Source organism: Psammomys obesus, unplaced genomic scaffold (assembly GCF_907164565.1).
Source record: "Psammomys obesus unplaced genomic scaffold, mPsaObe1.curated_primary_1811, whole genome shotgun sequence".
Taxonomy (NCBI): Eukaryota; Metazoa; Chordata; class Mammalia; order Rodentia; family Muridae; genus Psammomys; species Psammomys obesus.
Window position 1 is genome coordinate 4,110,029 of NW_026591872.1, and position 27,863 is coordinate 4,137,891.

At 36.8% G+C, this 27,863-nt stretch overlaps 1 protein-coding gene across 3 annotated transcripts in view; it reads left to right on the top strand.

Annotated features, from left to right (window-relative positions):
• Window positions 1-27,863, top strand: part of Gria3 (glutamate ionotropic receptor AMPA type subunit 3) — a 359,624-nt gene that overhangs the window by 282,266 nt on the left and 49,495 nt on the right. For all 3 annotated transcript variants that reach the window (XM_055612175.1, XM_055612176.1, XM_055612174.1), the window contains exon 12: window positions 11,350-11,548. In XM_055612175.1, the coding sequence (XP_055468150.1) occupies window positions 11,350-11,548 (199 nt within the window). The remainder of the gene's footprint in view (window positions 1-11,349; window positions 11,549-27,863) is intronic.

Here is a 27,863-nt window from a genome sequence, read left to right on the forward strand (position 1 = left end):
GCATCTACTCAAGTTTCCTAGCTAAAACTACAAAACTTCTCAAAGAAAACAGCAGAAATTCAGGACAAACCTTAGTGGCATTGTTATATTTGAAAATAGTTATCAATTTCTTATAAAGATAGGCACAGAGTTAGGATGTGACACAAGCATTTTACTGTCATTTATACCGCCAAAGGAAAATGTGTGAATGACCATAGTAGGTTTAGCTATAATAAACAAAATATAGAAACAAATTAAATGTTCAACTGGTAGATATATCAAGAAATAATGGAATATTTATTCAGTGGAACACTTTTCAATTAAAAGATTAGATTATTGGTGAATATTAATGGTACAGAGGTACCTTGAAAACATAATGACAACTCAACTCTCTATATTGAATATGCCATTATATATCATTCCATTTGTCCCAGACAGACAAATATATAGAGATAAAAAGGACAATCAAGAAATAGGCAGAGTTTGAAGGGATAAGAAAACAGAGAGTGAAGGAGAGATCAGAAAGAGCCTGTCAAGTGTGCCTGAGCAAGTACAGGAGTCAGAAACAACTTTTAAGGTTCTTTTTTTTAATCTCATTTATTACAGATATTTTCTGTTTATTTTCTTGAGGAACTATACTTCCAAATGCTGTTCATTCTGATGAACTGACACTTTATAGTTGCATGTGAGGCATATGCCTTACTTGTCTCATCCTTGTCCTAGGTCTTCCAGGATTAACTACAAATTGACTTGAGTGAGCTGACAAGGCTGATATTAAAACTTTCCAAAAATAGATTGTGATGATGATTGCAGAACTCTAAATTTACTTTAACCATTGAATAAATATAATTTTCATTAATATTAACTCTTATACTGGTAACTCATATGGGATGCAAACTTACCTCAGCAAAGCTATTGAAGATATTGAGCATGGCTTGGGATGTAGCTCAGTAGGAGCATGCTTGCCCAGTATATTCAAGACTCTGGGTTTAATCTTCAGGGCAGGAAGAAATGTTGAAGGTGAATGTCTTAGGCCTCAACAACAAAACATATTAACTCACCAAATCACAACTAGTAATGAATTCTTAGTCATACAATATTATAACTGAATATAACATATTTATAATCATCAAAAAATTTGAGGGACCAGGGAAATGGCCAGGTGGATAAGAACATTTATTATACAATCGTTAGAGCCTAAGTTCAAGTAGCCAGCACACATAAAAAGCCAGGCATGACTATGCCCACTTGTAACCCCAGCATTGTGGGTTAGAGACAAGCATATCTTGAGAGCCCACTGGTCAGCCAGCATAGGCTAAGTTACAGGTTCAGTGAGAGATCACATCTTAAGTCAATAACATGCAGAGTGATAAAGGAATACACCAAGTCTGTGCTCTTGCCTTTGATTGTTTGCACCCCAATTCATCCACATACATGCACCACATACATACACAGTACACACACAACCCACTACACACATAACAAACATGCACACACTAAAAATTATCAAACAAAATACTGTAAGTTTGGCCAAATTAATCCAAATACTGACTTGAGTCAATACTGTAAACGTACAGGGATTTTTCAGTTAGAAATTAAGGACTTGGGGCTGGGAAGATATCTCAACCAATACAGTGTTCCCTTTGCTACCATGAGAACTTGATTCAATTCCCAGAACCCACATCAAAGCCAAGGATGGTGGTACTTGCTTCTAAAACCAGTGGTGGGAAGGTACACATAGGGTGATCCATGAAGCTCACTGGTGAGCCAGTCAGGCCTAATTTATAAACTATAGGCTAATAATAGACACAGTCTCAAAGGAAAGGTTGAACAGTATTCCTAAGGATGACACCCAAGGTCTTTCTTCCACTACTATATGCATATACATACATACATGCATGCACACACACAGAGAGAAAGAGAGAGAGAGATGGAGGGAGAATATAAGGATTCAAAAATGCCATAGCATTTTTACAGTGTATTTTTGTGCAATTAGCCATTGAGGACACTAAACATTCACAATAAAGCTTTGTATAGTTTTTTAGAATTGCCTGTGTAGGGCTTTCAAGCCCCATGCATCCAAACCACACACACACACACACACACACACACACACACACACACACACACACAAACACACACACACACTTTTCTATTTTTGAAAAATGCCACCCTCAATCTGCTTGGTTGGGTTCTTCAAGTTATTTCATTTTCTGTTCCTTTTGTGTTCAGAAGTGTCATTTTTGTGGTATCATCAAGGATTTCATTTGCTTTCCTAGTTTCTTTAGGGGGGGGTTGTAAAATAATCACTTCAAGAAACTTTGGCCTCTGAATGAGTCTATAATTGAAAGATTTCTAACATGGTTGGCAATCTGTTTTGAGACAATGCTGAAGAGTCATTAAGGCTAGAGATTTTCTTGGTTTCTGTAAGTCAATTTTCAAAACTACATTTGTGATATTCCTACTGGACAGCTGCCTACTATGATACATACTCAAACAGGTCTCTTCCAAAGCCATTTTTTACAAGTATTTATGCACATTACTTCATTTAATATTAACTAAACTGACACTGAAAATGACAACTTAGACCAGTTATGTTTTTTGCTTTAATTTCTGGGGGCACAATTTAAGCTATGGATTTTCTGCGATCCTGAGCCTTTTCATTCCAAGGTACAGACTTTATTATGTTGCTCAAGATGTCATCATATAGTAAAATGGCTTCCAAACTTTTCTACCATGGCCCACAGTAAGAATTCACTTTTCTGTCTTGATTCACTATACAAAAATGTGTATAAGCATACATGAACCACATACATACACCGTACACACACAACCCACCACACACATAACAAACATACTATCCAGAAAGCCAAGAATGTGAGCATAAACTATACACTGTTACTTTCATTAAAATTGAGGTAATTCAAGGAATTATCCTTGAGATTGTATTTGAAAATAGAATTAGCAAGTATTGGAACAGGAGGAAATGTCAAAGAAAATTCAGTCTAACTGCTGCTGTTTCTTGGGGAAAGTACAACATTCTCTGTACTCCCACTGTGTATGGGCACATTATCTACAGTCTCACCTAAATTATAATCTTTAACCAATTGCCACAGTGTCCACATCATGCTTACTTTTAAGCTGGTGAAAGTGGCACAGGTTAAATAATTTACCGAGTCACACTGACAATGATAGCCAGAACTATAACCTAGCTCTAATCCCCAAACCCTTATCTTTCTACTGTGTCCTGCTTTGTTCATATCATAGAATACAGTCTTTCCTAGAGATATGACACTAGGGAACTTAACTTCATGAAGATTTTAAGAACCAGCAGTACAATTGCTTCCACAACTACTTCACACTGCAAAACTGAAGGGGCACCATTGTTTTCCTCACTCCCTTCACTCTTAGGGAAAAGAACTGTTTTCTTATTTCTATCCCTAAAAAAAGTGCATCACTTGTTGTTAATGAAAGTGTGCAGTGAGCATTCATAATACTGCTGAGTATGTGCTCAGTGAGAGCATAAGGCTGCAAAATCAGCAATAAGGGATAATGAAGAAAACTGCTGGCATCGTTCCACTGCCATCAAATGCAGTTATTGACAGTTACCTAGAAGCTTCGAGATGCTGCATCAATATCAGGTTTGATATTTGAACTGCTCTAATTGTTCAGAGTAAATTACTTTGTTTTACATGAAGCTGTAGGCTGAGTGAAAGTTACAGAAGGTAATCAATATAATAAGCCAAGGCTATATTCATACATCAACTGATTTATCTGTGTTGGGGGGTGGGGGATCCAGAGGAAAAAAAAAAAGGAACACATTCAGTTTAACCTTCTTCATCTTGAATGTGCGCTGGGGGCCAGCCGGTAGGGACAGCCAGATGGAGGGAGTAGAGTGGTTAAGCGGGAGGTGCTAAAGTTAGCTTCACTGCATTCGCAATCTGCTCAGCAGTTGTGTAACCTGGGGCAACATGTTAAGCCTAACTAAACCTCATCAATAAAATGCAAATCAAATTAAATGCAATGAAAAGCACAGTTCCTGGCCTATGAGCTCGATGAATGTTAACTATTGTTATCATGAAATTGGATTCTTCTAATCATCCTAGTCTAGTATATATACCGGTTAATATTGCTTTTGGTCTCAGTTCTACAGCAACTGATAATCCACCTGAAATACTGATCCCATAGCAAAGTGCAAGACTCTTGAGAGACAAGCAGCAACATTCCTTCTTGATCCCACCGAGTGTTTTAAGGATTACATTTCTTTGAAAACGCTTTGAGTGCACTATTCCATAATACGTCGCTCACATAGACAAGAGGTTAAAGCGTTTTAAAAATCTGAAAGTTGTTCTTTTGTGAAACTATGATAAAGCCACTTGTGTCATCTGGAGTCCAATTTCAGGCAAATGCGCCCCCTGCTGATTTTCTGTGAGGCTGCAGGGACAACTGAGGACTAGCAAAGTAGAAGACTTCAGGGTTGGGAGAATTACCAAAATGAAAATGTAAGGCAAATAGACAAATTTAGACCTCACTGTTGGGTAAAGATTACTCCAAAGGTACTTTTTAATTAAGTTTTCAAGAAAGCAAGCCCTTTGAAGAAGTAGTCAGGGACGCTGTCCCAGTTACACATGGGTCTTACACACATTGCTTCTCCTTTAAAAGAACAGTTATGTGTAGAATAAGAGAAGGTGTGAGCTGCCTTTGAAGTGATATCCTTTCCTTTCATGATGTAGACCACTCTTTTCATCTTACTGCAAATGCACTTCACTGTAGTAGTGATGTTGTGATGCATTAATAATGTAAAGGCAGGAGTTTTATGACAACTATTTCATGACTTCAGCTGACAGCTGTAGTTTTCAGTCTTTGGAACGTGGTTACTTACTTCCATCAGAGAAGACTGTAAGAAACAAAGATTGATTCTGTACATTTTTTTTTAAAAGATTCTATCAGAGTCTAAGGATTGAATGGAGGATTGAAATGATGAATACTTTAGAAACAGGAGAGAGGGCTGATAAAAAAATTTGAACAAAGGCAAAGGTTTAGGTTCCTCTTGCCTTCATCATTTCATAAAGTTAAGATAGTGCAGGTTACAAAATTTACTTACAAGATTGAGCATATTCCCTAGGGTCTTCCTTGTTGTTTAGCTCCTTTCAGAGTATAGATTTTAGTATGTTTATCCTATATTATATGTCTAATAATCACTTATGAGTGAGTATTAACCATGTGTGTCTTTCTGTTTCTGGGTACCTCACTCAGGGTGATCTTTTCTAGTTTCATCCATTTGCTTGCAAATTTCATGATTTCCTTGTTTTTAATTGCTGAGTAGTAGTCCATTGTGTAAATGTATTATAATTTCTGTATCCATTGCTCCGTTGAGGGACATCTAGGTTGTTTCCAGATTCTGGCTATTACGAACAGAGCTACTACAAACATGGTTGAGCAAACGTCCTTGTTGTGTACTTGAGCATCTTTTGAATATATGCCTAGGAGTGCTATATCTGGATCTTGAGGAAGCACTATTCCTAATTTTTCTGAGAAAGCTCCAGATTGATTTCCAAAGTGGTTGTACAGGTTTACATTCCTACCAGCAATGGAGGAGGGTTCCCCTTTCTCCACATCCTCTCTAGCATGTTTTGTCACTTGAATTTTTATCTTAGCCTTTCTGATGGGTGTAAAGTGAAATCTCAGGGTCATTTTGATTTGCATTTCCCGAATTACTAAAGACATTGAACATTTCTTTAACTGTTTCTCTGTTATTCAATAGTCCTCTGCTGAGAATTCTGTTTAGCCCTGTACCCCATTGTTTAATCAGATTACTTGATTTTTTTTTGTGTGTGTTTAACGTCTTAATTTCTTTATATATTCTGGATATTAGCCCTCTGTCAGATATAGGGTTGGTGAAGATCCTTTCCCAGTCTGTAGGCTGTCATTTTGTTCTAATGACAGTGTCCTTTACTTTACAGAAGCCTTTTCATGAGGTCCCATTTGTTGATTGTTGATCTTAGAGCCTGTTCTGTTGGTGTTCTGTTCATGAAGTTGTCTCCTGTGCCAATGAGTTCTAAGCTGTTCCCCACTTTTTCTTATAACAGGATGAAGGTTATGGTCCATGTCTACATTTTATTGCCATTTAAGAGGCCATAAAGTACACTTTATTATTAATGTAGGGACTCCAGTTTTTATTATTACAGTTAAGAAGAGCATAGTCTATTGTTTGATATACATATTTGGCAATGTTTTTATATATGTGTTTTTTTCTTTTGTTACTAATTTATTTTCATTAACTTCATAGGTCTTACCTTTCTCTGAAAGGTATGAAAAGGCAAACTATTCTGTGCTTTTAAAAACATAAGTGTGCAAGATTTTACAGCCATTTCATTATGCTAACCTTGAAATCTGTCTTGTGCAACAAAACTACTTGAAATGAATGTTAAGCATTTTGTAGCTGTATTAATGGGAAAAATGTACTGGGAAATAATAGGTCTTTCTAATTTAATTATAAAGTCTTGTCTTATTTTAATAGATCCTTTATAAAATGTGATGGCGTTAACCCATCTGTCACTTTTTATATAGCCTCCATGTGAAATGTGGGCTTAAGTGGCTGTAGTTTCACTAATGAGAAAAAGAGAAATACAAAAAGGCTTGGGGAGCTTCATCCCTGTGGGTTCCACTACATTTTTCATCAGTAAAAAGATTTAAGCATGCATGCCAGGAAAATGGAAGAGGATGGTAGAAATTCCACAAAATCCTTTGTCAAATCTACTACTGTCCTGAGGAGACAATATCAAATGCAATCTTTTGCATTCTATGCTGATAGCACAGAACTATATGTTTAAGTTTGTAAAACTATCATACCATTTCTACACAGATAGTCTCTAAAATTTGCCATGCCTATTCATACCAACATTCATTACAACTTGATGGATTAGTTCCAGGACCCCTGTAAGACACCAAATCCTGCAGATGCTCAAGTCATTTTTATAAAATGGCACAACATTTTTGTATATAATATATGTACATATTCCCATGTATGCTAAATCATCTCTAAATGGATTATAACACCTAAAACAATGTAAATGCTAAGAAAATAGCTGTTATATTATTATTTGGAAAATCATAAGGATAAATGTCTTGTCTATATTTGATGAAGATAGCATTTTCCCAAATATTTTCAATCTGCAGCAGATCAACTGTGTGGATGTGGAATATGAGGATGCTGAGAGCTGACTGTATGACATGAAATTAACCACATAATAGCCAAAAAGTCAATAACCAGTATACAAGAGGCCACAAAAATAACCATTTTGCACTTAGGTTTATTTAGTCATGTCAACAACCAATCTCAGCTGAGTCACTTCTGATCTACCACATGATGATCTGAGTCACTATTAAGGTGGCTAAAATAACCAGATTATTATGTGCAGGCCTGATTTAAAATCAGACAGACACAGCCACAGTCCATTAGCCTCAATAAAATGGCACAATGTAATTTCCATAAATTACTGTATTTTCCTTCACATTTCAATCAGGCAATGCATAAACTGCCATTAGTATTCACAGCATAATATACCTCTTTCCATACCAAACTCCAATTCCGAAATTACTCCAAATTCAAGTTTTCCCCTGGTCTCAGCAAAACCCATTATTCCACAGTAGGATGACTTTTACAGGTACAGTGCAAATGAACAACAAATAACAATACAAAGCATGTTTGGTTTTGCTGCAACTCTATTTCTCTTCTTAGTTTAAAAATCTAAAATTTTCACACTATTGTGAATTTTCTTATCCAAACCCTGGCTATTTTTATACTTTAACATATCTGGTTATTTCTCAGATATTTTATCTGTTTATTTTATTCATTTATTTTTTTATTTTATCCATGGCTAGGAGTGTGTGTGTGTATGTGTGTGTGTGCACACATGGGTGCTCAATAGAATGTAAGTGGATGTTGAAGAATACCTGGTGTGAATCAATTCTATCATTCCACCATGTGGTTCCCAGTGATGGAAGTCTAGTTATCACGTCCTTTTACCTGCTGAGCCACACCATCAGTCCTGTGAGTCTCTTTCCTAGTATGAAAACACAATTTTCTGCTTCTCCACTCTGTGCCTATTTCTTTATCTATAAATCTCCTTGGCTTGCTTATCTGTAATACAGTCCAGGGCAACAGAGATGAAAGATGTAAAAAGTTGGTACGTGAACAGTTTACAACAAAGGAAGTGTTCAATTAGTGACAGCTTCTGTTTTTTTCATTTTTTACTACTCTTCTACTATGGATGCCATTTTGAAACATTAATATTCTGTGCAATAAAATTACTTTCAGAGTCAGATAAATCTATAATATGTTTAAATTTTGAACATGTCAAGCATGAAAAAATTATGAAATGTCTAAATTCTTAATTAAAGTATGCTGTATACTTTTAGCATTAGGAACTGTGACACATTGTTTTCTGATTCTTACAAATGTGTTTATCTCTTCTGATTAAAAGAGAACTTTTCTGAGCTGCAATTTTAAGTATGTAACTATTATCTAGAAAATATTGTTGCGAAGCAGATTTTCACATCTAAAAAGTTAAAGTGATTATATTTGACTGTGTTTTATGTATCCAGAGACCAACAGAAACTGCAGACTTAAAGATAATCAAGAAGATCTTTAAATAATTAACCAATAAATAGTACTCTTTATTTATCAAAGCACTGGACAGAATCCTCAGATTATATTCCCATAAACAACTGAATTTTCCAGATGCTAAAGAAGGGGGGTTATCTTGGGACACAGGAATTTAAATTTGCTTCAGAGTGGTAAAATCATTAGCATGTGCAGAAAAGACTTTGATTTGTCAGTTCTCAGCCTAGAACTGCCTTTTTCCAAAAGAGTTTGTAGATGTGCCAGGCTCCTACACTTATTCTTTACTTTCTAGCAGAGTGGGAGCTCCTTCTCTGAGCTTTTCTGGATGTGGAAGAACACAACCTAACCAAGATAGAGCTTTGCTCCACAGCTGAACTATACTAAAGATGATGTGATAATATTTTATAAAACCTATGAAGCAGATTTTAATTGCCTCTAGCAATACCGCAAAGGAAGTAAATCCTAATTCTAATCACAAACCATGACTAATCATGGAGCATCCATTGCCCTCTGACGTCCCACAGTCTCTCATTATAAGTAGCACTTGTAATAGAGAAACATAACTTACAACTATGGTTATACCCTAAAACTTTTCTTAAATGCTGTGGCTTAGGCCCAACTCCCATATTTCTGATCGAACTTGTCTAGGGAAGACCCTAGGCAATGATTTCATTTTGTTTTGCTCTCCTTTGTGAGTGTGGTTTTGTTGTTGTTGTGTTGTTGTGAATTGACTCAAGCAGATATTGTTGATATATGGACTAAGTTAAGAATCAATGGTGAAGAATAATGCTTGTTCATTTCTCAGTTTAGTCAGTTCATCACTTACAACAGAATCGCCTATGATGCCTAAGAATCACATATTCTTGGGCATGCAGATATCCTGAATCTACATTTTAGCAAAATCCTCTTAAAAGTGCCAATGAAGAGTAATATTAACAAAATTTTTCATTTTAAAATTTATCCATCTTTAGCTACATTCCCTAAGAATTAGATTAAAACATTAAAGAAAAAATAATTCTTGTTATTAAAACTTACTTATTATTTTCTACTAATTGAATACTGTTAAAGCAATTTGTGATGCTTTGATCAAGGCCTCTGAAGATCATATAGAGGGTAGTTTCAACAGAAAAAAAAGACAGAAACCAGACGGTGGTGGCACATGACTTTAATCTGTCAGGAGACAGAGGCAGATGGATCTCTGAGTTTGAGGCTAACCTGATCTACAGAGTGAGCTTTAGAAGAGCTGGTTTGTTACACAGAGAATCCCTGTCTTAGAAAAAGAAAGAAAGAAAGAAAGAAAGAAAGAAAGAAAGAAAGAAAGAAAGAAAGAAAAAAAGAAAGGAAGAAAGAAAGAAAAAAGAAAGAGGGAAGGAGGGAGGGAGGGAGGAAGGAAGGAAGGAAGGAAGGAAGGAAGGAAGGAAGGAAGGAAGGAAGGAAAGAAAGAAAGGAAGAAAGAAAGAAAGATAGATGGAGGGAAGGAAGGAAGGAAGGAAGGAAAGGAAAACAAAAGAAAAGAAGAGGAAAGAAAAGAAATCTATGGCAAGACAGGACAATGGGTTTCTTTGTGTTAGGAGCTGAGAAAGAAAAAAGAGAAAAGCAGCCTTTCAGTACCACTCAAATTGTATGATGAAGGCAGTGTCCTAACTTACTTAGGGCTATCCCCAGTGGTTAAGATCCTGGGTGTAAATAGAAAGTATTTTGATCTTTTGATCCTCACTAACCATTTACATTAAGATGAGAAGAGACATTACCATTTGGTATTATGCCTCATGGGTGACCAAATATACAAAACAGTCATGTATACATTGATTTATGGAACTCAAACTAACAATGCTAATTTGCCACTATCTTCCTATTTCTTTTTAAATGTAAAAAAGTTTTGGGATCCTATATTTTGCATAATATTATGTTATGTCATTTGTTTACTAAATTGACTACAAGTATAATCACTGATGCAATATTAGAAAGTCCAGCCATCTAAGTATCCCTACCCAAACATTGATTTAATTGATCTTGGTTAGGCCATAGTGTTTATGCTTCTTTATGTTTGTCCAGAAAATATCATAGAAAGCAAATTTACCATGTGAAATTATAAATGAGAAGTTGTGGACTAAAGGTATTTTATGTGATTAAAAAATGTTTTGATTCTAAATCTGTGGTAGTTTTGAATCATTGAGACAAAACAACTTCAAGGAAGAAAAGTTTACTTTGGCTCATGATCTCAGAATTTTTAACCCATAAAAACTTGGCCCCTGGCTTTGAGCACCTGGTAATGCAATACATTATGACAGGAGCATGTGGCTGGTGAGACCTGTTCACTTCCTGGTGGCCAAGAATCAAGAAAGAGAGGAAGAACTAAGTCCATTATTCCATTCAAGGGCACCATCTCCTGTGATCTAGCTTTCTCCAACTAAGCACCACCTTTTCAAAGATCCATTAGCACAACAGACAGACTAGCAGCCAAGCTTTTAGCATATGACTCTTTGGAGGACATTTGAGATCTAAACAAGAGAAAACCTGGAGGGGCCTAAAGAGAGTTTACATGTATCATCATCATATGCCATCATGACATGGTGTTGTTAACAAGTGAGTTTTATCTGATGTTTTGATTCCATTGTATCATCAACTTCCCTCCTTCATCACTTATAGTAAAGAACCCTTCTTTCTATAATTAAAGATGGTGACTGTTTAAAACTGAGATCTGGGCCCTCTGGGTCTGGACTTGTTTTTGTTTTGTTTTATAGATCACTTTCTGGGCGCATTGTTGGAGGGGTTTGGTGGTTCTTCACTCTGATCATAATTTCTTCATACACTGCAAACCTTGCTGCTTTCCTGACTGTCGAGAGGATGGTGTCCCCCATAGAGAGTGCTGAAGACTTAGCCAAGCAGACTGAGATTGCATATGGGACCCTGGATTCTGGTTCAACAAAAGAATTTTTCAGAGTAAGTGCTTTGCCTTTAATTCCGTTTGCTGGTTTTATTTTAGTTTCACAAAGACAAATTCTTTTTTACAAATTCTCCAGTATTTTTAAGTGAAGCCTGTAGGAAAGTGGAAATTTTATCAAAAGACAGTGTCTTAAATACTGTTGTGTTGTGCTTAGTTGTAATGAGATCCACTGTGCATTAGAACTAAGACTCACAGGAGACTTATCAGGTAACATGTTGAGAGCACTGAATTTGAACTCCTAGGTTTTAATCTCAACTCTATTGAGATTAACCCTGTTATGAAGAGAGTATTTGTCCTTGGACAAGTCACTTAACTTCTTTAGGCTTTTGACTTCTTGCTGAATAATTAGGGGCTTGAACTAAATAATACCTCTTCTTTCTAGCTTTTATAAAAGCAATGATTTTTTTATGTATCAATGGTTCACAAAAGTTAGATAATTAACAATAAGACTCTGACAGGGGATGGAGTAGGAAAAATATATATTCTGTTTTAGACTTGTTTTCTATTGCAATGTGCTATAGTTGTTTCAAGTATATACATGATGATAATGCTGTTTTCAAGGCACTTTGTAATTGTCTTCCTTTCTTGAATAGATTCATTTCTTTCGCACCGTAAAGGCCAATTCTTATTGCGGAAAGATCAAGTTATTCACTAGCAAAACTATGCGAACTGCACAGCCATTGTTAAGAACTCAAATTTTAGTTGCACCAGTAAGAAAACAAAAAGACATGCTTCAAACTGGAAATTGAGTACATTTCATATTCTGTCACTGCCCTCTACTAAAGCCACTATAAGTGGTTGTAACTATGATCCAGAAGCCTGATTAGTACATATAAGAAAACTCTATCCTACCAATAAACAAGTTCCTGGGTGACAAGTGTAATTACTGAGTTTATCTCACAGGTCCAGGATAAACAGATGTCTCTAGACTGACTTGTTTTAATAAATCAGTAAGCAATATATTTCTATGTGCTTTGTAATGAGCTTTCATAGAAAACTCGGAGGAGTGTGTTTGTTAACATTATAGCAATGAGCTCAAACCTGTTTTCATTTCGTGAAGGATAGTAGGTTAGTTCTAGGACCCTTTCAAGATTTTTCAATGACTCAGGATATCTATCTCTCACCTTTACCACCTGTTTACAGAGCAGATCATTATGTTCAACAAAGGTAGAATTATCAAAATAATGTTAAGTTTGAAACTGATCTGATCTTGACATCTTCCTTCTATGGCAATCCCAGAAGCTTATTTAGGAACAGGCTCTTGCCCCCTTAAAGCACTCACATGTGTCAGAGCTGGAAGCCAAGGATTTCAATCTGTTGAATACTCAACACAAAATCATGGAAATCTGGTTTGGTATAAACCCTCAACAGAGCATGTATTCACCATCCCAATAGGTATCTAATTGTCATGTGAATTAATTGAGCACATAGAAGAAAAAATCTTGGACCCTCTGATAAGAGGTAGTTGTTCTACAAGAAAGCCTCTTTTCCTTCAGCAATGCTACGAGATTAGGAAGTGTGTGATAAATGGTAATCAATACATGACACCAATTCCCATTAAGCTTTCCAAGTCCGTTCATCCATATTGTAGGCAAAAGGAGTATTTCTGAGATTTGTTATCAGGCAGGCTTGAAAATGTGGCCATATAATAACTTTGCCCAGACTTCATTCCCCATGTACTTTGTGCCTGTATTTACTGATGCATGTAATGATTGTTTCATTATTGCAGGTTATTTGAATCCGCATTCAGTTCTGAACAAATTTACTGTCCCATTCTAACTGGTTTGTGGATTCTAATGTTCACAGATTCCTAGTGACCTTTGAAGCCAATGAATAATTCCTATGAATGGAGCTGTTTCGAACATTTGATTAGAAGCAGGCAGATGTAAGGAAGTGCAGAAATTTCTGATCTCCAATTGACACTTTTTCTTTGTCCCCAAATGGTCACTAGTGAGAGCATTAAGGCTCTGTGGGGTGGTTTGGAAAAGCACATAAAAGGTTGTGAGCTATGAGTGAAATCAGGCAGCTTAAGTAGAAAAGCTGACATTTTAAGACTTCTTATACTAAAAATGTTCTATGAACTTAACAAATAGAATGTTGGGTATCAATTTAATGCATGCACCCAGCATACTGGTCTCCAATCCATTATGTTCTCCACTCCATCCCTCAGTGAACTCAGTGGGGCATAATAACCAACCCACAAAAACTAAAACTCGATAACCAAAATCATATTCCTTCACCTCCAGCCCGTAGTGATCTTAACTTATTAAGAACTTTTTAATAATAGCCCAAATTTTTTAGATGGAGAGCTCTTATAGCATGCCTTCTGGATTTATACAACGAAACAATATCACATGAAGCATTAACAAGCACAATAGAAACTCATTTCTTTCCTCTTTTACTTAGTCCTAAAACAACAGAGACCGCCGAATAATAACATAAAACAGCCTAGGGCCAGACATCTAGATATAGCAGTGTGAGAAAAAAAGAAATTAAATTAAATTTTCTTCTAATTGCCCTATAGACATCTTTCAACTCATCCTAGGTGAGGCCGTCATTAAAATGATGGTAGTTTTATGTGATCCCTTTGTTTCTTTCATTTTCTAAGCTTTCCATAGCTGTCATTTCATACTCACATGAAGTCACTGAAACAGTCAGACCTTTCCCATCAGGAAAGGCAGGAAGAAACTGAACAAAATGCATGCAGGTGGAAGAGACATCTGGAATGTTACCATCAGCCCTCTGGACTTGAAAACTGATTTCCTAAGATAGCAGTTCTCAACCAAAGGTGGAGGCATACATGATAAAAACCAAGCTGACAGCTTTATTATCAAGGCCAGAGAAATGCCACTATGATTTGGACAGCTGCACCAAAACAATCATTCTCCACTCAGTTTTGGAAATTTAACCTGATACAGATTTGTATTAAAAAGTAGTACTGTGAGAAAGAAGCAATTCTAAAATCTCAGCCTTCAGACCTTCTCAAAATACGTTTTCAAATGTTTGGCAAGATTGCCATTAATAGAGATCCAGGGCTAAAAGGAGGGTTTTGTAATGAAATGTTTATGAAAGTGAATGTGAGAGCTGAGGCAATGGTTCAATCAGTAAAGTGCTTGCTGTACAAGCATGAGGACCTGAATTCGAGTCCCAGCACCTGAATAAAAAGCCAAAGGTTCCCGGTGTTTTCTATGCAGCCAACCTAGTCAATCAATGCTCTCCAGGATCAATGAATGGCTGTTTCAAAAAAGTTAGGTGGGGAGCAATTGAAGAAGACACTCAGTGTCAACCTCTGTCCTCCACACACACACATTCACACACTTGTAAACATAACAGTACACACATAGAGACTGTAAATATAAAAGAAGAGGAGTATAGTGAGTGGAGACTTTCCTTTGTATCCTAAGGTAAACAATATAATTGACTATTATAAGGAAACCATTGAAGGGACCTTCTTTGTTTGGAGTAGAACACATTGTAAGACCAACAAAACAATTGCATATTAATAAGTTTTTGTCTTAAAACAACACCTATTGACTGTTTTGTTGCTTAAAAGAAGTCTTTCCAAACTGAGTCAGGAAGTAGTCTGCAAGTAGTGCTTAATTCTACTTCCACATTCATAAACGTAACACACACACACACACACACACACACACATTTTCACTTGGAACCCATATTTCTTCTTTATTTGTTGGTTATCTATACAATGATGTTTTTAAGTTCATGAATAAAAGAAAATTCCTTTCACAAGTACACCTGTACCAAGTATGTTGACATTTTGAGATTAGTGGGAAAAATGTACCATTAATCTCCCTGATTCTTTCTACATTTGCTAATGTTAAGTAGCACATCAAAATATAAAAATCTTTTCCTTAAAATTTTTGTCACTTAATACTATGATGCAATTAAAGTTGTGATGCACAATGTATCTGGGTGAGTTCCACCAAGTATCATTAGTTTGAAAACACAAGCTAGGCTTAGTGGCATATACCAAACATCCCAGAACTTCGGAAGCTGGGGCAAGAGGATTACTAGTTTAAGACCATCCAAAGCAACATAGTAAACTCAAGGTCAACTTGGAATACATAGAAATTGCCTCAAAAATGTTGCTAATGTTTGAAAATACAGTCAAGCCAGTATTGTTATGTGTTTCCTAAAGAGAAAGAGATGAGTTGACACTACAAGATGGTAGGTTGGAGACATACAGTAGACATACTACTTGGTAATTTTAGAAAAGAAGAGAGTCTTTCAATTTTTATATGGATGTTTGACGTCTTATCCATTAAATGTCTTATGTTTCTGTCATATACTACATTAAATGTCAAAAGCCATAGATAGACCTTCTAAGATCAAGACTGAAGATGGACTTACAGCCACAGAGTGAAGATACTAAGGACTCAGAAAAGAAATAGATAACATTGAGACATCAAGGGATTCACCCAGAGAGATTCTTTGCAGGCAAAAAATAGGCTAGGGAGAAAACAACCTCCAAAAAGTATGGATTGAACTATACCTGAAGCATACAACTCAAAATATACCTAATATCTTCAAGAGACAGAGTAAAATGTGTCATAGAAAACAAGCTAATAATAGTACTATAGATTGCATTAGTTATTCATCATTCTTTCAGTAATTCTCTTTTTTAAAAGACTTTCTTTGACCCAAGTTCCATGCTAAGCACTGAGAAACCATATATCTCTACAGAAAAAATTCAAATCCATCTTTCTATCAAATCATCTGAAAATATCCAGTCTTCTTTATTTAATTTTTTTAGATTTATTATTTAATTTCTTTTTTAGATTTATTTATTATTTTATAAATTACCGTTTATTCACTTTGTGTCCCAGCTATAGCCCCTCTCTCATCCCCTCCCAACCCCACTCTTCCTCCCTCATCTCCTCCCATGCCCTTCCCCAAGTCCATTGATGGGGAGGTCCTCCTCCAAATCCCTCTCACCCTAGCCTGTCAGGTCTGATCAGGACTCGCTGAGTTTTTTTCCACTGTGGCCTGGTAAGGCTACTCGCACCTCAGGGAGAGGTGATAAAAGAGCCAGGCACTGAGTTCATGTCAGAGACAGTCCCTGTTCTCATTACTAGGGAACCAACTTGGACACTGAGCTGCCATGGGCTACATCTGTGCAAGGGCTCTAAGTTATCTCCATGAATGTTCCTTGGTTGGAGTGTCAGTCTCAGAAAATATCCCTGGGCCCAGATATTTTTGTTCCGTTGGTCTCCTTGTGGGAATCCTGTCCAGTCCAGGTCTTTCTAACTCCCCCTTCTTTCATAGAATCCCTGCACTCTGCCCAGTGTTTGGCTATGAGTCTCAGCATCTGTTTTGATACCCTGCTGGGTAGAGTCTTTCAGAGACCCTCTTTGGTACGCTCCTTTCCTATTTCCTGTTTTCTCCCTCTTCCAATGATTGTCCCATTTGCCTTTCTGAGTGAGGATTGATCATCCTACCCAGGGTCCTCCTTCTTGCTTAGCTTCTTTAGGTGTACATATTTTAGTATGTTTATCCTATTTTATATGTCTAATATCCACTTAAAAGTGAGTATATGCCATGTGTGTCTTCCTGTTTCTGGGATACCTCACTCAGGATGATCTTTTCTAGTTCCCACCATTTGCCTGCAAATTTCATGATTTCCATGTTTTTAATTACTGAGTAGTATTCCATTGTGTAAATGTACCACAATTTCTGTATCCATTCCTCAGTTAAGGGACATCTGGGTTGTTTCCAGATTCTGGCTATTACAAATAAAGCTGCTACAAACATGGTTGAGCAAATGTCCTTGTTGCATACTTGAGCATATTTTGTTTATATGCTTAGGAGTACTATAGCTGGATCTTGAAATAGCACTATTCATAATTGTCTGAGAAAGCACCAGATTGATTTCCAAAGTGGTTGTACAAGTTTACAATCCCACCAGCAATGGAGGATGGTTCCCCTTTCTGCACATCCTCTCCGGCATGTTTTGTCACTTGAGTTTTTAATCTTAGCCATTCTGATGTGTGTAAGGTGAAATCTCAGGGTAGTTTTGATTTACATTTTCCTAATGGCTAAGGAAATTGAACATTTCTTTAAGTGTTTCTCTGCCAGGCGATATTCCTCTTTTGAGAATTCTCTGTTTAAGTCTGTACCCCATTTTTAATTGGATTACTTGATTTGTTGCTGTTTAACTTCTTGAGTTTTTTTAATTTAATTTTATTTTATTAATTACACTTTATTCACTTTGTATCCCCCCCATAAGCCCCTCCCTCCTCCCCTCCTGGTCCCACCTTTCCTCCTCCTTTTTCACGCATGCCCCTTCCCAAGACCACTGATAAGGGAGGTCCTCCTCTACTTCCTTCTGATTTTAGTCTATCAGATCTCATCAGGAGTGGCTGCATTGTCATCTTCTGTGGCTTGGTAAGGCTGCTCCTTCCTCAGAGGTGATCAAAGAGCAGGCCAATAAGTTCATGCCAGAGGCAGTCCCTCTTCCCATTTCTATGGAATCCACTTGGACACTGAACTGCCACGGGCTACATCTGTGCAGGGGTTCTAGGTTATCTCCATGCCTGGTACTTGGTTGGAGTATGAGTCTCTGGGAAGACCCCTCTGTTCAAATTTTCTGGTTCTGTTGTTCTCCTTGTGGGGTTCCTGTCCTCTCCAGATCTTACTATTTCCCACTTCTTATATAAGATTCCATGCACTCTGCCCAAGAGTTGGCCATAAGTCTCAGCGTCTGCTTTGGTAGTCTGCAGGGCAGAGCCTTTCAGAGGCCCTCTGTGACAGGTTTCTAGGTTGTTTCCTGTTTTCTTCTTCTTCTGATGTCCATCCTCTTTGCCTTTCTGAATGGGGATTGAGAATTTTAGTCAGGGTCCTCTCTCTTGATTAGTTTCTTTAGATGTACAGATTTTAGTAGGTTTATCCTATGTTATATGCCTATATGAGTGAATGTATAGCGTGTGTCTTTCTGCTTCTGGGACAGCTCACTAAGGATGATCCTTTCCAGGTCCCACCATTTACCTGCAAATTTCATGATTTCCTTGTTCATATTTGCTGAGTAATATTCCATTGTGTAGATGTACCACAATTTCTGCATCCATTCTTCAGTTGAGGGGCATCTGGGCTGTTTCCAGCTTCTGCTATTACAAATAAAGCTGCTACAAACATGATTGAGCAAATGTCCTTATTGTGTACTTGAGCCTCTTTTGGATATATGCCTAGGAGTGGTATGGCTGGATCTTGAGGAAGCGCTATTCCTAGTTGTTTGATATATATATATATATTTTTTTCTAGATATTAACCCTCTGTTAGATATAGGGTTGGTGAAGAACATATCCCAATTTATAGTCAGTCGTTTTGTTCTGATGACAGTGTGCTTTGCTTTACAGAAGATTTTCAGTTTCATGAGGTCCCATTTATTGGTTGTTGATCTTAGGATTTATGCTGTTTTTGTTCTGTTCATGAAGTTGTCTCCTGTGCCAATGAGTTCAAGGCTCTTAACCAATTTTTTTCTTCTAACAGATTTAGTACATCTGGTTTTATGTTGAGGTCTTTGATCCACTTGTACTTTAGTTTTGTGCAGGGTGATAAGTATGAATCTATTTACATTTTCTACATGTTAGACTAGCACCATTTGTTGAAGATGCTGCTTTTTTTTTTTACATTGTATGGTTTTGATTTCTTTGTCAAAGATCAAGTATTCAAAGGTTGTATGGGTTTATTTCTGAGTCTTCTATTTGATTCCATTGATCCACCATTCTGCTTCTATGCCAGTATTATGCAGTTTTTATTACTATTGCTCTGTTGTACAGCTTGAGATCAGGGATGGAGATACCTCCAGACTATCTGTTGTTGTGCACGATTGTTTTACCAATTCTGGCAGTTTAGTTTTTCCATATGAAGTTGAGAATTGTTCTTTCAAGGTCTGTAAATAATTCTGTTGGTATTTTGATGGGAATTGTATTGTTTTTGTCAAGATAGCCATTTTCATATGTTAATCCTATTGATCCATGAGCATGGGAGATCTTTCCATCTTCTGATATCTTCATCAATTTCTTTCTTCAAAGACTTGGAGTTATTTTTCAAACAGATCTTTCCCTTGCTTGGTTAGAGTCATCCCAAGGTAATTTATGCTATTAGTGGCTATTGTGAAGGGTGTTGTTTCCCTAATTTCTTTCTCAGCCCTTTCGTCTTTGGTACACAAGAGAGCTACTGTTTGTTTGTTTATTTATTTATTTATTTATTTATTTATTTATTTATTTATTTATTTATGTTAATTTTTTATCCAGCCACTTGGCTGGAGGTGTTTATCAGCTTAAGGAGTTCTCTGGTAGAATTTTTGGGATCACTCATGCATACTATCATATCATCTGCAAATACTGATACTTTGACTTCTTCCTTTCCAATGTGTACTGCCTTGATCTCCTATAGTTGCCTTATTGCTCTAGCTAGGACTTCAAGTACTAAGTTGAAGATATTCGGAGAGAGTGGGCAGCCTTGCCTTGTGCCTGATTTCAGTGGGATTGATTTAAGTTTCTCTCCATTGAGTTTGACGTTGCCTATAGGCTTGCTGCATATTGTCTTTACTATGTTTACGTATGTGCCCTGGATCCCTGATCTCTCCAAGACTTTAAACATGAATGGGTGTTGCACTTTATCATATGCATTTCCACATTTGAGGAGATGATCATGTAGTTTTTCTCCTTCAGTCTGTTTATATGGTAGATCACATTGATGGATTTCCGTATATTGTACCACCCCTGCATGCCTGGGATGAAGCCTACTTGGTTATGGTGGATGATATCTTTTGTGTGTTCTTGGATTCTGTTTGCAAGTATTTAATTATTTTTGCACACATGTTCATAGGAGAGATAGGTCTGAAGTTCTCTTTTTTTGTTGAGTCTTTGTGTGGTTTATGTATCAAGGTGACTGTGGCTTCACAGAATGAGTTTGGTAATGTTCCTTCTGTTTGTATTTTGTGGAATAGTTTGAAGAGAAATTGGAGTTAGCTCTTTGAAGTTCTGGTAGAATTCTGCCCTGATACCATCTGTCCCTGGGTATTTTTTGGAAGACAGACTTTTGATGACTGCTTCTAGTTCTTTGGGGGATATAGGACTATTTATTCTATTTACCTGATCTTGATTTAATTTTGGTAAATGGAATCTATCAAGAAAATTGTCCATTTCATTTAGATTTTCAAATTTTATGGTATATCGGACTTTGTAGTAAGACCTAATGATTGTTTGGATTTCCTCAGTGTCTGTTATTATGTCCCCCTTTTTCATTTATGATTTTGCTAGTTTCTCTCTCCTTTTCAGTTAGTTTGGCTAAGAGCTTGTCTATCTTGTTGATTTTCTCAAAGAACCAGCTCTTGGTCTCATTGACTCATTGAAAAAAAAATTTTTTTTTTTTGCTGTTGTTTCTAATTTATCGATTTCAGCTCTGAGTTTGATTATTTCCAATCATCTGCTCCTCTCGTGTGTGCCTGCTTCTTCCCCCCGCCCCCTAGGGCTTTTAGGTGTGCCAATAAGTTGCTTGTATGAGATGTCTCAAACTTCTTTCTAGAGGTACTTAGTGTATGAAATTTCCTTTTAGCACTGTTTTCATTGTGTCCCATAATTTTGGGTAAGCTGTACCTTCATTTTCAATGAATTTTAGGAAGTCTCTAATTTCTTTTTTCATTTCTGCCCTGACCAAGTTGTCATTAAATAAAGAGTTTTTTTAGTTTCCAAATGTATGCTAGCTTTTTGTTATTTCTGTTATTGCGGAGGTCTAGTTTTAGGGATTATTTCTATCTTCTTGTATCTATTGAGGTTTGCTTTGTGCACAATTATATGGTCAATTTTTGAGAAGGTTCCATGAGGTGCTAAAAAGAAGGTATATATTCTTTTGAGTTTGGGAAAAATTTCTGCAGATATCTATTAGGTCCATTTGATTTAGAACCTCTATAAGTGAAATTATTTCCCTATTTAGCTTTGTATAGATGATCTGTTCCCTTGGTCAGAGTGGAGTATTGAAGTCTCCTAATATTAAAGTGTTTGGATCAATGTGGGATTTAAGCTTTAATAATGTTTCATTTACAAATGCAGATACTCTTGTATTTGGGAAATAGATGTTTAGAATTATGATGTCCTCCTGGTGGTTTTTCCTGTGATGAAAATGAAGTGCCCCTCCCTCATTTTTTTATTAATTTTGGTATAAAGTCTGTTTTATTAGATATTAGGAAAGCTACCCCAGCTTGTTTTCTGGGTCACTTTTCTTAAAAAAACATTTTTCCAGACGTTTACTGTGAGATACTGTTTATCTTTGATGCAGAGGTGTGTTCTTGGATGCAGCAGAATGTTGGATCCTTTTTCTGCAACCATTCTGTTGGTCTGTGTCTTTTTATTGGAGAGTTGAGTCCATTGATGTTGATAGATAATAGTGACCAATGAATGTTAGTTTCTTTTATTGTGGCATTGGTGGTGTTACTGTGTTTCAATGTTTGTTTTCTTTTAATTCTTTGTTGTGAAGTTATCTATATTCTGTATGTTCTTGGGTGTAGTTGATTTTGTTAGATTGGAGTTTTCCTTCTAGTATCTTCTGTAGTGCTGGTTTGCTGTGTAGATATTCTTTAAGTTTAGTTTTGTCATGGAATATTTTGTTTTCTCCATCTATGTTGATTGAAAGCTTTGCTGAGAATAGTATTTGGGGTTGTCTTCTGTGGTCTCTTAGAGTCTGCATGACACCTGCCCAGACCCTTCTGCCTTTCATAGTTTCTGTTGAGAAGACTGGTGTGATTCTGATAAGTCTACCTTTATATATTACTTGGCTTTTTCCCTTGCTGCTTTTAATATCTTTCCTTTGTTCTGTAGATTTAGTGTTTTGACTATTATGTGACATGAGGAGTTTCTTTTCTGGTCTAGTCTATTTGGTGTTCTGTAAACCTCCTGTGTGTTTATGGACACCTCTTTCTTTAAGTTGGGAAATTTTTGTTCTATGTTTTTGTTTTTGTTTTGAAAATAATTTATGGACCTTGGAGCCTGGAATCTTCTTTTTCTTCTATTCCCTTTATTCTTAGATTTCATCTTTTTGTGGCATCCTTGATTTCTTAGATGTTTTGTGTTTGGAACTTTTCTGATTTTACTTTTTCTTTGAGAGATATATCAATTTCTTCAACTGTATCTTCAGAACCTGAGATTCTCTCTTCCATTCTTGTATTCTGTTGGCTATGCTTACCTTTGTTGTTCTTGATCTTTTCTCTAAATTTTCCAGCTCCAGGGTTTTTCTTGTTTGTGTTTTCTTTATTGATTCTTATTCTGTTTTCATGTCTTGTACCATTTCCTTCATCTGTTTGAATGTGGATTCCTGTCTTTCCATGATGGCTTCTATTTTTTTGTTGTTGTTTGTTTTCTCTCTATATGCCACTACTTGTGCCTCTATTTGTTTGGCTGTATTTACCTGTATTTCTTTGAGAGCTTTGTTCATTTCCTCTCTGTATACCTCTACTTGTGCCTTTACCTATGCTCCTATTTGTTTGGCTGTATTTGTATTTCTTTGAGAACTTTTTTCATTTCCTCTTTATGTGCCTCTAATAACTGAATAAGCATAGGTGTAAAATCATTTTCCTGTGTATCTGATGAATTAAAATATCCATTGATTTTTGGGGTTGCTCATGTAGCCATGATGTCCTGATTTTTGTTGGATGTGTTTTTACACTGACCTCTAGCCATCTGCTTATCTGTACCCTTTGCTGTTTGTTCCTGGAGTCTGTACTTCAGCCTGGGTCGGTCCATCTGTCTCTGGTGTCTGGAATATTCTTCAGGAAGATGAGAGAGGTCCACTGGTTTGAGAGTGGGTGTAAATGTTTCAGCTGTAGCTAAGGGAGGAAGGTCGTAGCACATATATGCAAGTGAGGACATGTGCGTGAAAGTGTGCCTTGAGGGAGAGGGTGCTAGAGCATGTAGGGGGTGCAGCTGGAGCTGTTCGTGGGTACAATGTGCAGGCACACCTACCCTGAATACTTCAGTGGCATATAGGCCTGTTGTACTGTACTGCCTGTATTCAGATTTATCTGGGCTCCAGGAACTGTTTGTCTGAACTCCACTTGGAGACCCACAGAGCAGGGGATTCTATGTTGAGAATGCTGTCCCAAAGATCCTTATGTTGCCCACAGTGGGGGGTGTATGTGGAAGGGATCTGATGTCTGGCTGCTAACATAGAGGAACCCTAGATCTGGGACTCTGCATGCTCTCACTTGAAGGCACACTCACTTGCTCACAGGCCTAATTGGAAAGTACAGAGGTTCCCCTTGTTCTCTACTCTCAGATTTGGGCCCGCTGGGACAAATGAGAGTGTAAAAGATCCATCAGCTCAGTGGTGTCCACTGCTTGGCCTCCCGAGTACAGGGAGACCTGTACTTGGGGTAGCTGCCACTGCCATCTCAGTCACAAAGCATGGAGGCTCCTTCTTGGACTAGCCATTGCTCCACCACAACTGCAGCTGTGGGAGGCCTGCCTGTGCCATTTCTGTCACACAGAGTGGAGGCTTGTGCTTGGGGCAACTAGTGTCACTTCAGCCAAGCAGGGAAGCAAGTGCTTGGGGCAGGGGCCACTGCTGGCCACCTCTACTGAGCAGGGAAATACAGGGGGGTTGAATATTCACCACTCTCAGTCCCTGGAGTTGTTCACAGGTGACCTAAATCTAAACTGTCCCAGCAACTGTCCTGTCCCTTCTTGCCAAGGAAGCCTCAATGTGGATGTTCTGTCTTCAGCTGCCCCTGCACTCACCAATTTTGGAGTTTCAGATCCTGTGCCCCTCAGATATGGTGTGTGCTGGTTGCAGCCATCTTGAACCCCCTCCAAACTATCTTCTACATCATTGTTGAAGGTCATTTGAGGGATAGACTGAGGTACATATAGATACTTGAGATAATTATCTGAGCAGATAATTATCCCTCCAGTGAAACTGATTGCTATTTATTTTCCATCTCCCCAGAATAATGCTACCTATGCACATGCTCTGTGGTAACTAGAAACAGAGTAAATGATTTTCAATGGGAAAAAAACGTGTATCCTCCAGGAACCCATAATATTATGATTTTTCATCTTCCAAGACATAGCCGTGTGTTATCATGTTCCATCCACACAACAGTCCTACAATGCAATCAGAACAGGAGTTATTTAATGTATAACATAGAGGAGACAGCTGAGTTGTGATGGTTGTTGTGATGTGCTGAATGACACTCAGCTAATGAACAACAGCTGGAACTCAAACCTTAATATTCCAAGTCCTCATTAAATTTTGCTATATTTTCATGAATCAGCTTCTCCTGAGCACCTGTTCAGACATCTCTATCATCTCCTGTTTGATCTTTGGTTTCACTGCCTTTGGTAGAGCAATCTTCACCTTGTGTAGTGACACATGTCTACAATCCCAGCACTTGGGAGACTGGACTAAGAAAGTCACATATTTGAGGCCAGACTAGGCTGTATGTAAGACCCTGTGTCAAAAATAAAAGTGAAAAAGAAAAATCTATACTTAATGAAGATTGTTTTTCCATGCTCTGACATCTTCAAATTTATCCAAATACGGAAGCAAAGAATGGGAAGACATTTAAAAAACTTGAAGGAATGTTGTAAGCATAGTGATTTCTTAGCATTACATGATTTGTTATACTTTCTGAGATGCTAAGACTTACATCATACATGGTGGATAAAACAGGAAAGAACAACAAAATGAAATTGCTTTTAGTTCTATACCCACTAATTACTTTCTTATTTTTCCTTGAAAGGGGGATATTACTCCTCAGTTTTTAAATTTGTCAGTGATATTAGTTTTTTATCTACTTTCCTTATGGAGTAGGTAAGAGAATAATATCACCAAAAGTGCTTTAAAAGGACAAAGGGTTCTATAAATCCAAGGACATATTAAAAGAAGTCCCCAGATATAGGGCAATTAAAATAAAGCCACTCCAGAAAAGTCTCTGTACAGATATGAGGGGTGTTTCTCAAAAATTATAGGAAACCTTCCACTGCTTGTCTCAGTGGGAGAGATGTAGCTGTTGTTGATTTCTTCCTAGTCTTATAAGATTGGGGATGTTCATTTGTATCCTCTCCCCCATCCTCCTGGCCCCACTCTCCTTCTAATAATAAATTAGTACTGAATTTATTCATCTGCTACGCAGTGCTCCACTAGCCATTCCTTTGTGGCTCACAGATCCAACAACTTCAACAAGCACAATTTAGAGCTGCCCTTGAAGACCACCTAGAAACTTCAGGTGCTTTCAAGGTGGCATGCAAGCCATCTGCCCAAAGTACACAACCATATGGATGTTATTAGCCTATCTCTGTTCATCCTCCCAGGTAACCTACTTGCTTATGAGAGCATTTCACAGCCCAGAAAGCCTAAGGGGGTTAGATCTCAGTTCTCCTTGAGGCTGCCAACTCTCTCTGACAACATCAGAGTAATTAACATCACACAGGACTCCCAGATCTTTAAAGGAACTCTGAAAGGCTCTTCCCCAGAATTTGTCTCAGGAGCTCACTTTCTTATTTTTCATCTGACAAAGTCAAATCATCTAATAGCCTTCCAGTTAGAGCCCATCTGTTCAATTAGGCTTTCCTTGGGTTCACCTGGAAAACTTTCACAAATTAATTATTTATAATTATTCCTGGTCACCATTCAGGACCCTGAACACTTGACTGTAAAGATAAACATCTCAGTATAGTCAACCATTAAGAACAATGAATTGGAATACCTAGTTGCATTCTACTTTTAAAAGAGAAAGGACAAATCACGAACATACTTTTTTATTAGATTCTTTTTTTCTCAAAGCAAGCTATTATGTGGTAGTCTTTGTTCATATTCATTTCACTATTCCAAATCTATATTTTGACCAGAGGAAATAAATATTAAGTATCTACCATAGCAATGTATGCACCAGGGAACAGAAAAGGAATGTGACCAAATCTCTGCCTTCAAGAAGCATGGTAAGCAATGAACACATGATGAAATATCTATATACAATACTTTAAGACAGCTAAGTGCTTTAAGGTACAATGGAAAGTGACTTGTGATGAGATATGACTGTTTTAAGTGGAAGTTTGAAGGTAGAGGGAGGAATCAGGAAAAGTCTCTCTAGTGAGTTAGCATTTAATTAAAGAAGATAAAGTCATGTGAAAATCTGGCAGGTGAAGATTCTAAACAGAAGGGGAAAAAAAAAAAACCACTGACAATCCCAGAATGCTTAGGAGACAGGAAAAAAAATCAGTGTCTGATTTTTAAAAAAAGAAAATAGAAACCCACATTAAAGTTACAGTGATGGAGAATGTACACTATATCAGATTTAGGAGACATTTTAGTAGTGAATTTACAGAATCCGCCAATGAATTATATTTTAACTGTGAATAAAAAGAACTAACCGAAGATGATTATTTATTTATATTTCTTTCCAGTGACCACTAATGGAATCTTTAAATGATATATTTTCATAAATAACTCAAACTTATTAAACTATGGTAACAAAAGCTGAAAAGGCATACTAGAATTGAAGTATTAAAGAAAGTTACTTGTCTAAAGAGGAACTTGTCTCTACTACAATCCTTCTTTTCATATTACAAGTAATTTATCAAGTTAGTTGACACATTCATATATGTACTTATTTAAGGGATAGGGTATTATAATAATACATATGTATGCAATGTATAATGATCAAATCAGAGTAAATAAGCTTTTCTTTGCCTTCAGATATTGTCACTTCTGTATGTCAGAAAACGTCAAAACTCTTCTCATCTAGTTATTTTGAGATATATAAATAAAAAATCAAAAATACTTCCCCTACTCCAAATACACTGCATTTTGATACCCATTACCCACCACCTTGAATGAAATGGCTTAGGTGTGTGTGTGTGTATAAAAGGGAGTATAAATCTATCTGGCTGATAAAGAAATGAAAGTTTAGGAGGGCTAGACTATTATCAAGAGGTGAATGGAGTCATTGGGACTGCAGAGCCAGGACTTTTAACAGCCTTGGGACAGAAGTATCTGTAATTTCAAAAAGTTATCTCTAAAATATATTATTGTATTGAAGCAATTATAGTAAAAATCAATAAATAGATTTTCAAAGGTAAACTGAAAATCATTGCTCAAGTCAAAAATCCTCTAAATTCTATCTTAATTCTAATATTATAATTTACACTTAATATGTGAAAATGAAATTTATTAAAACAATATCTCTAAAGAATATTTTAAATTCTTTGACATGAGTCTGAGGAACTGACACTGAAAAGTAAAATCCATCTAAATTTTGGCAAATGATACCAAATGCAGGAAGATTTCATAGGAAATGTT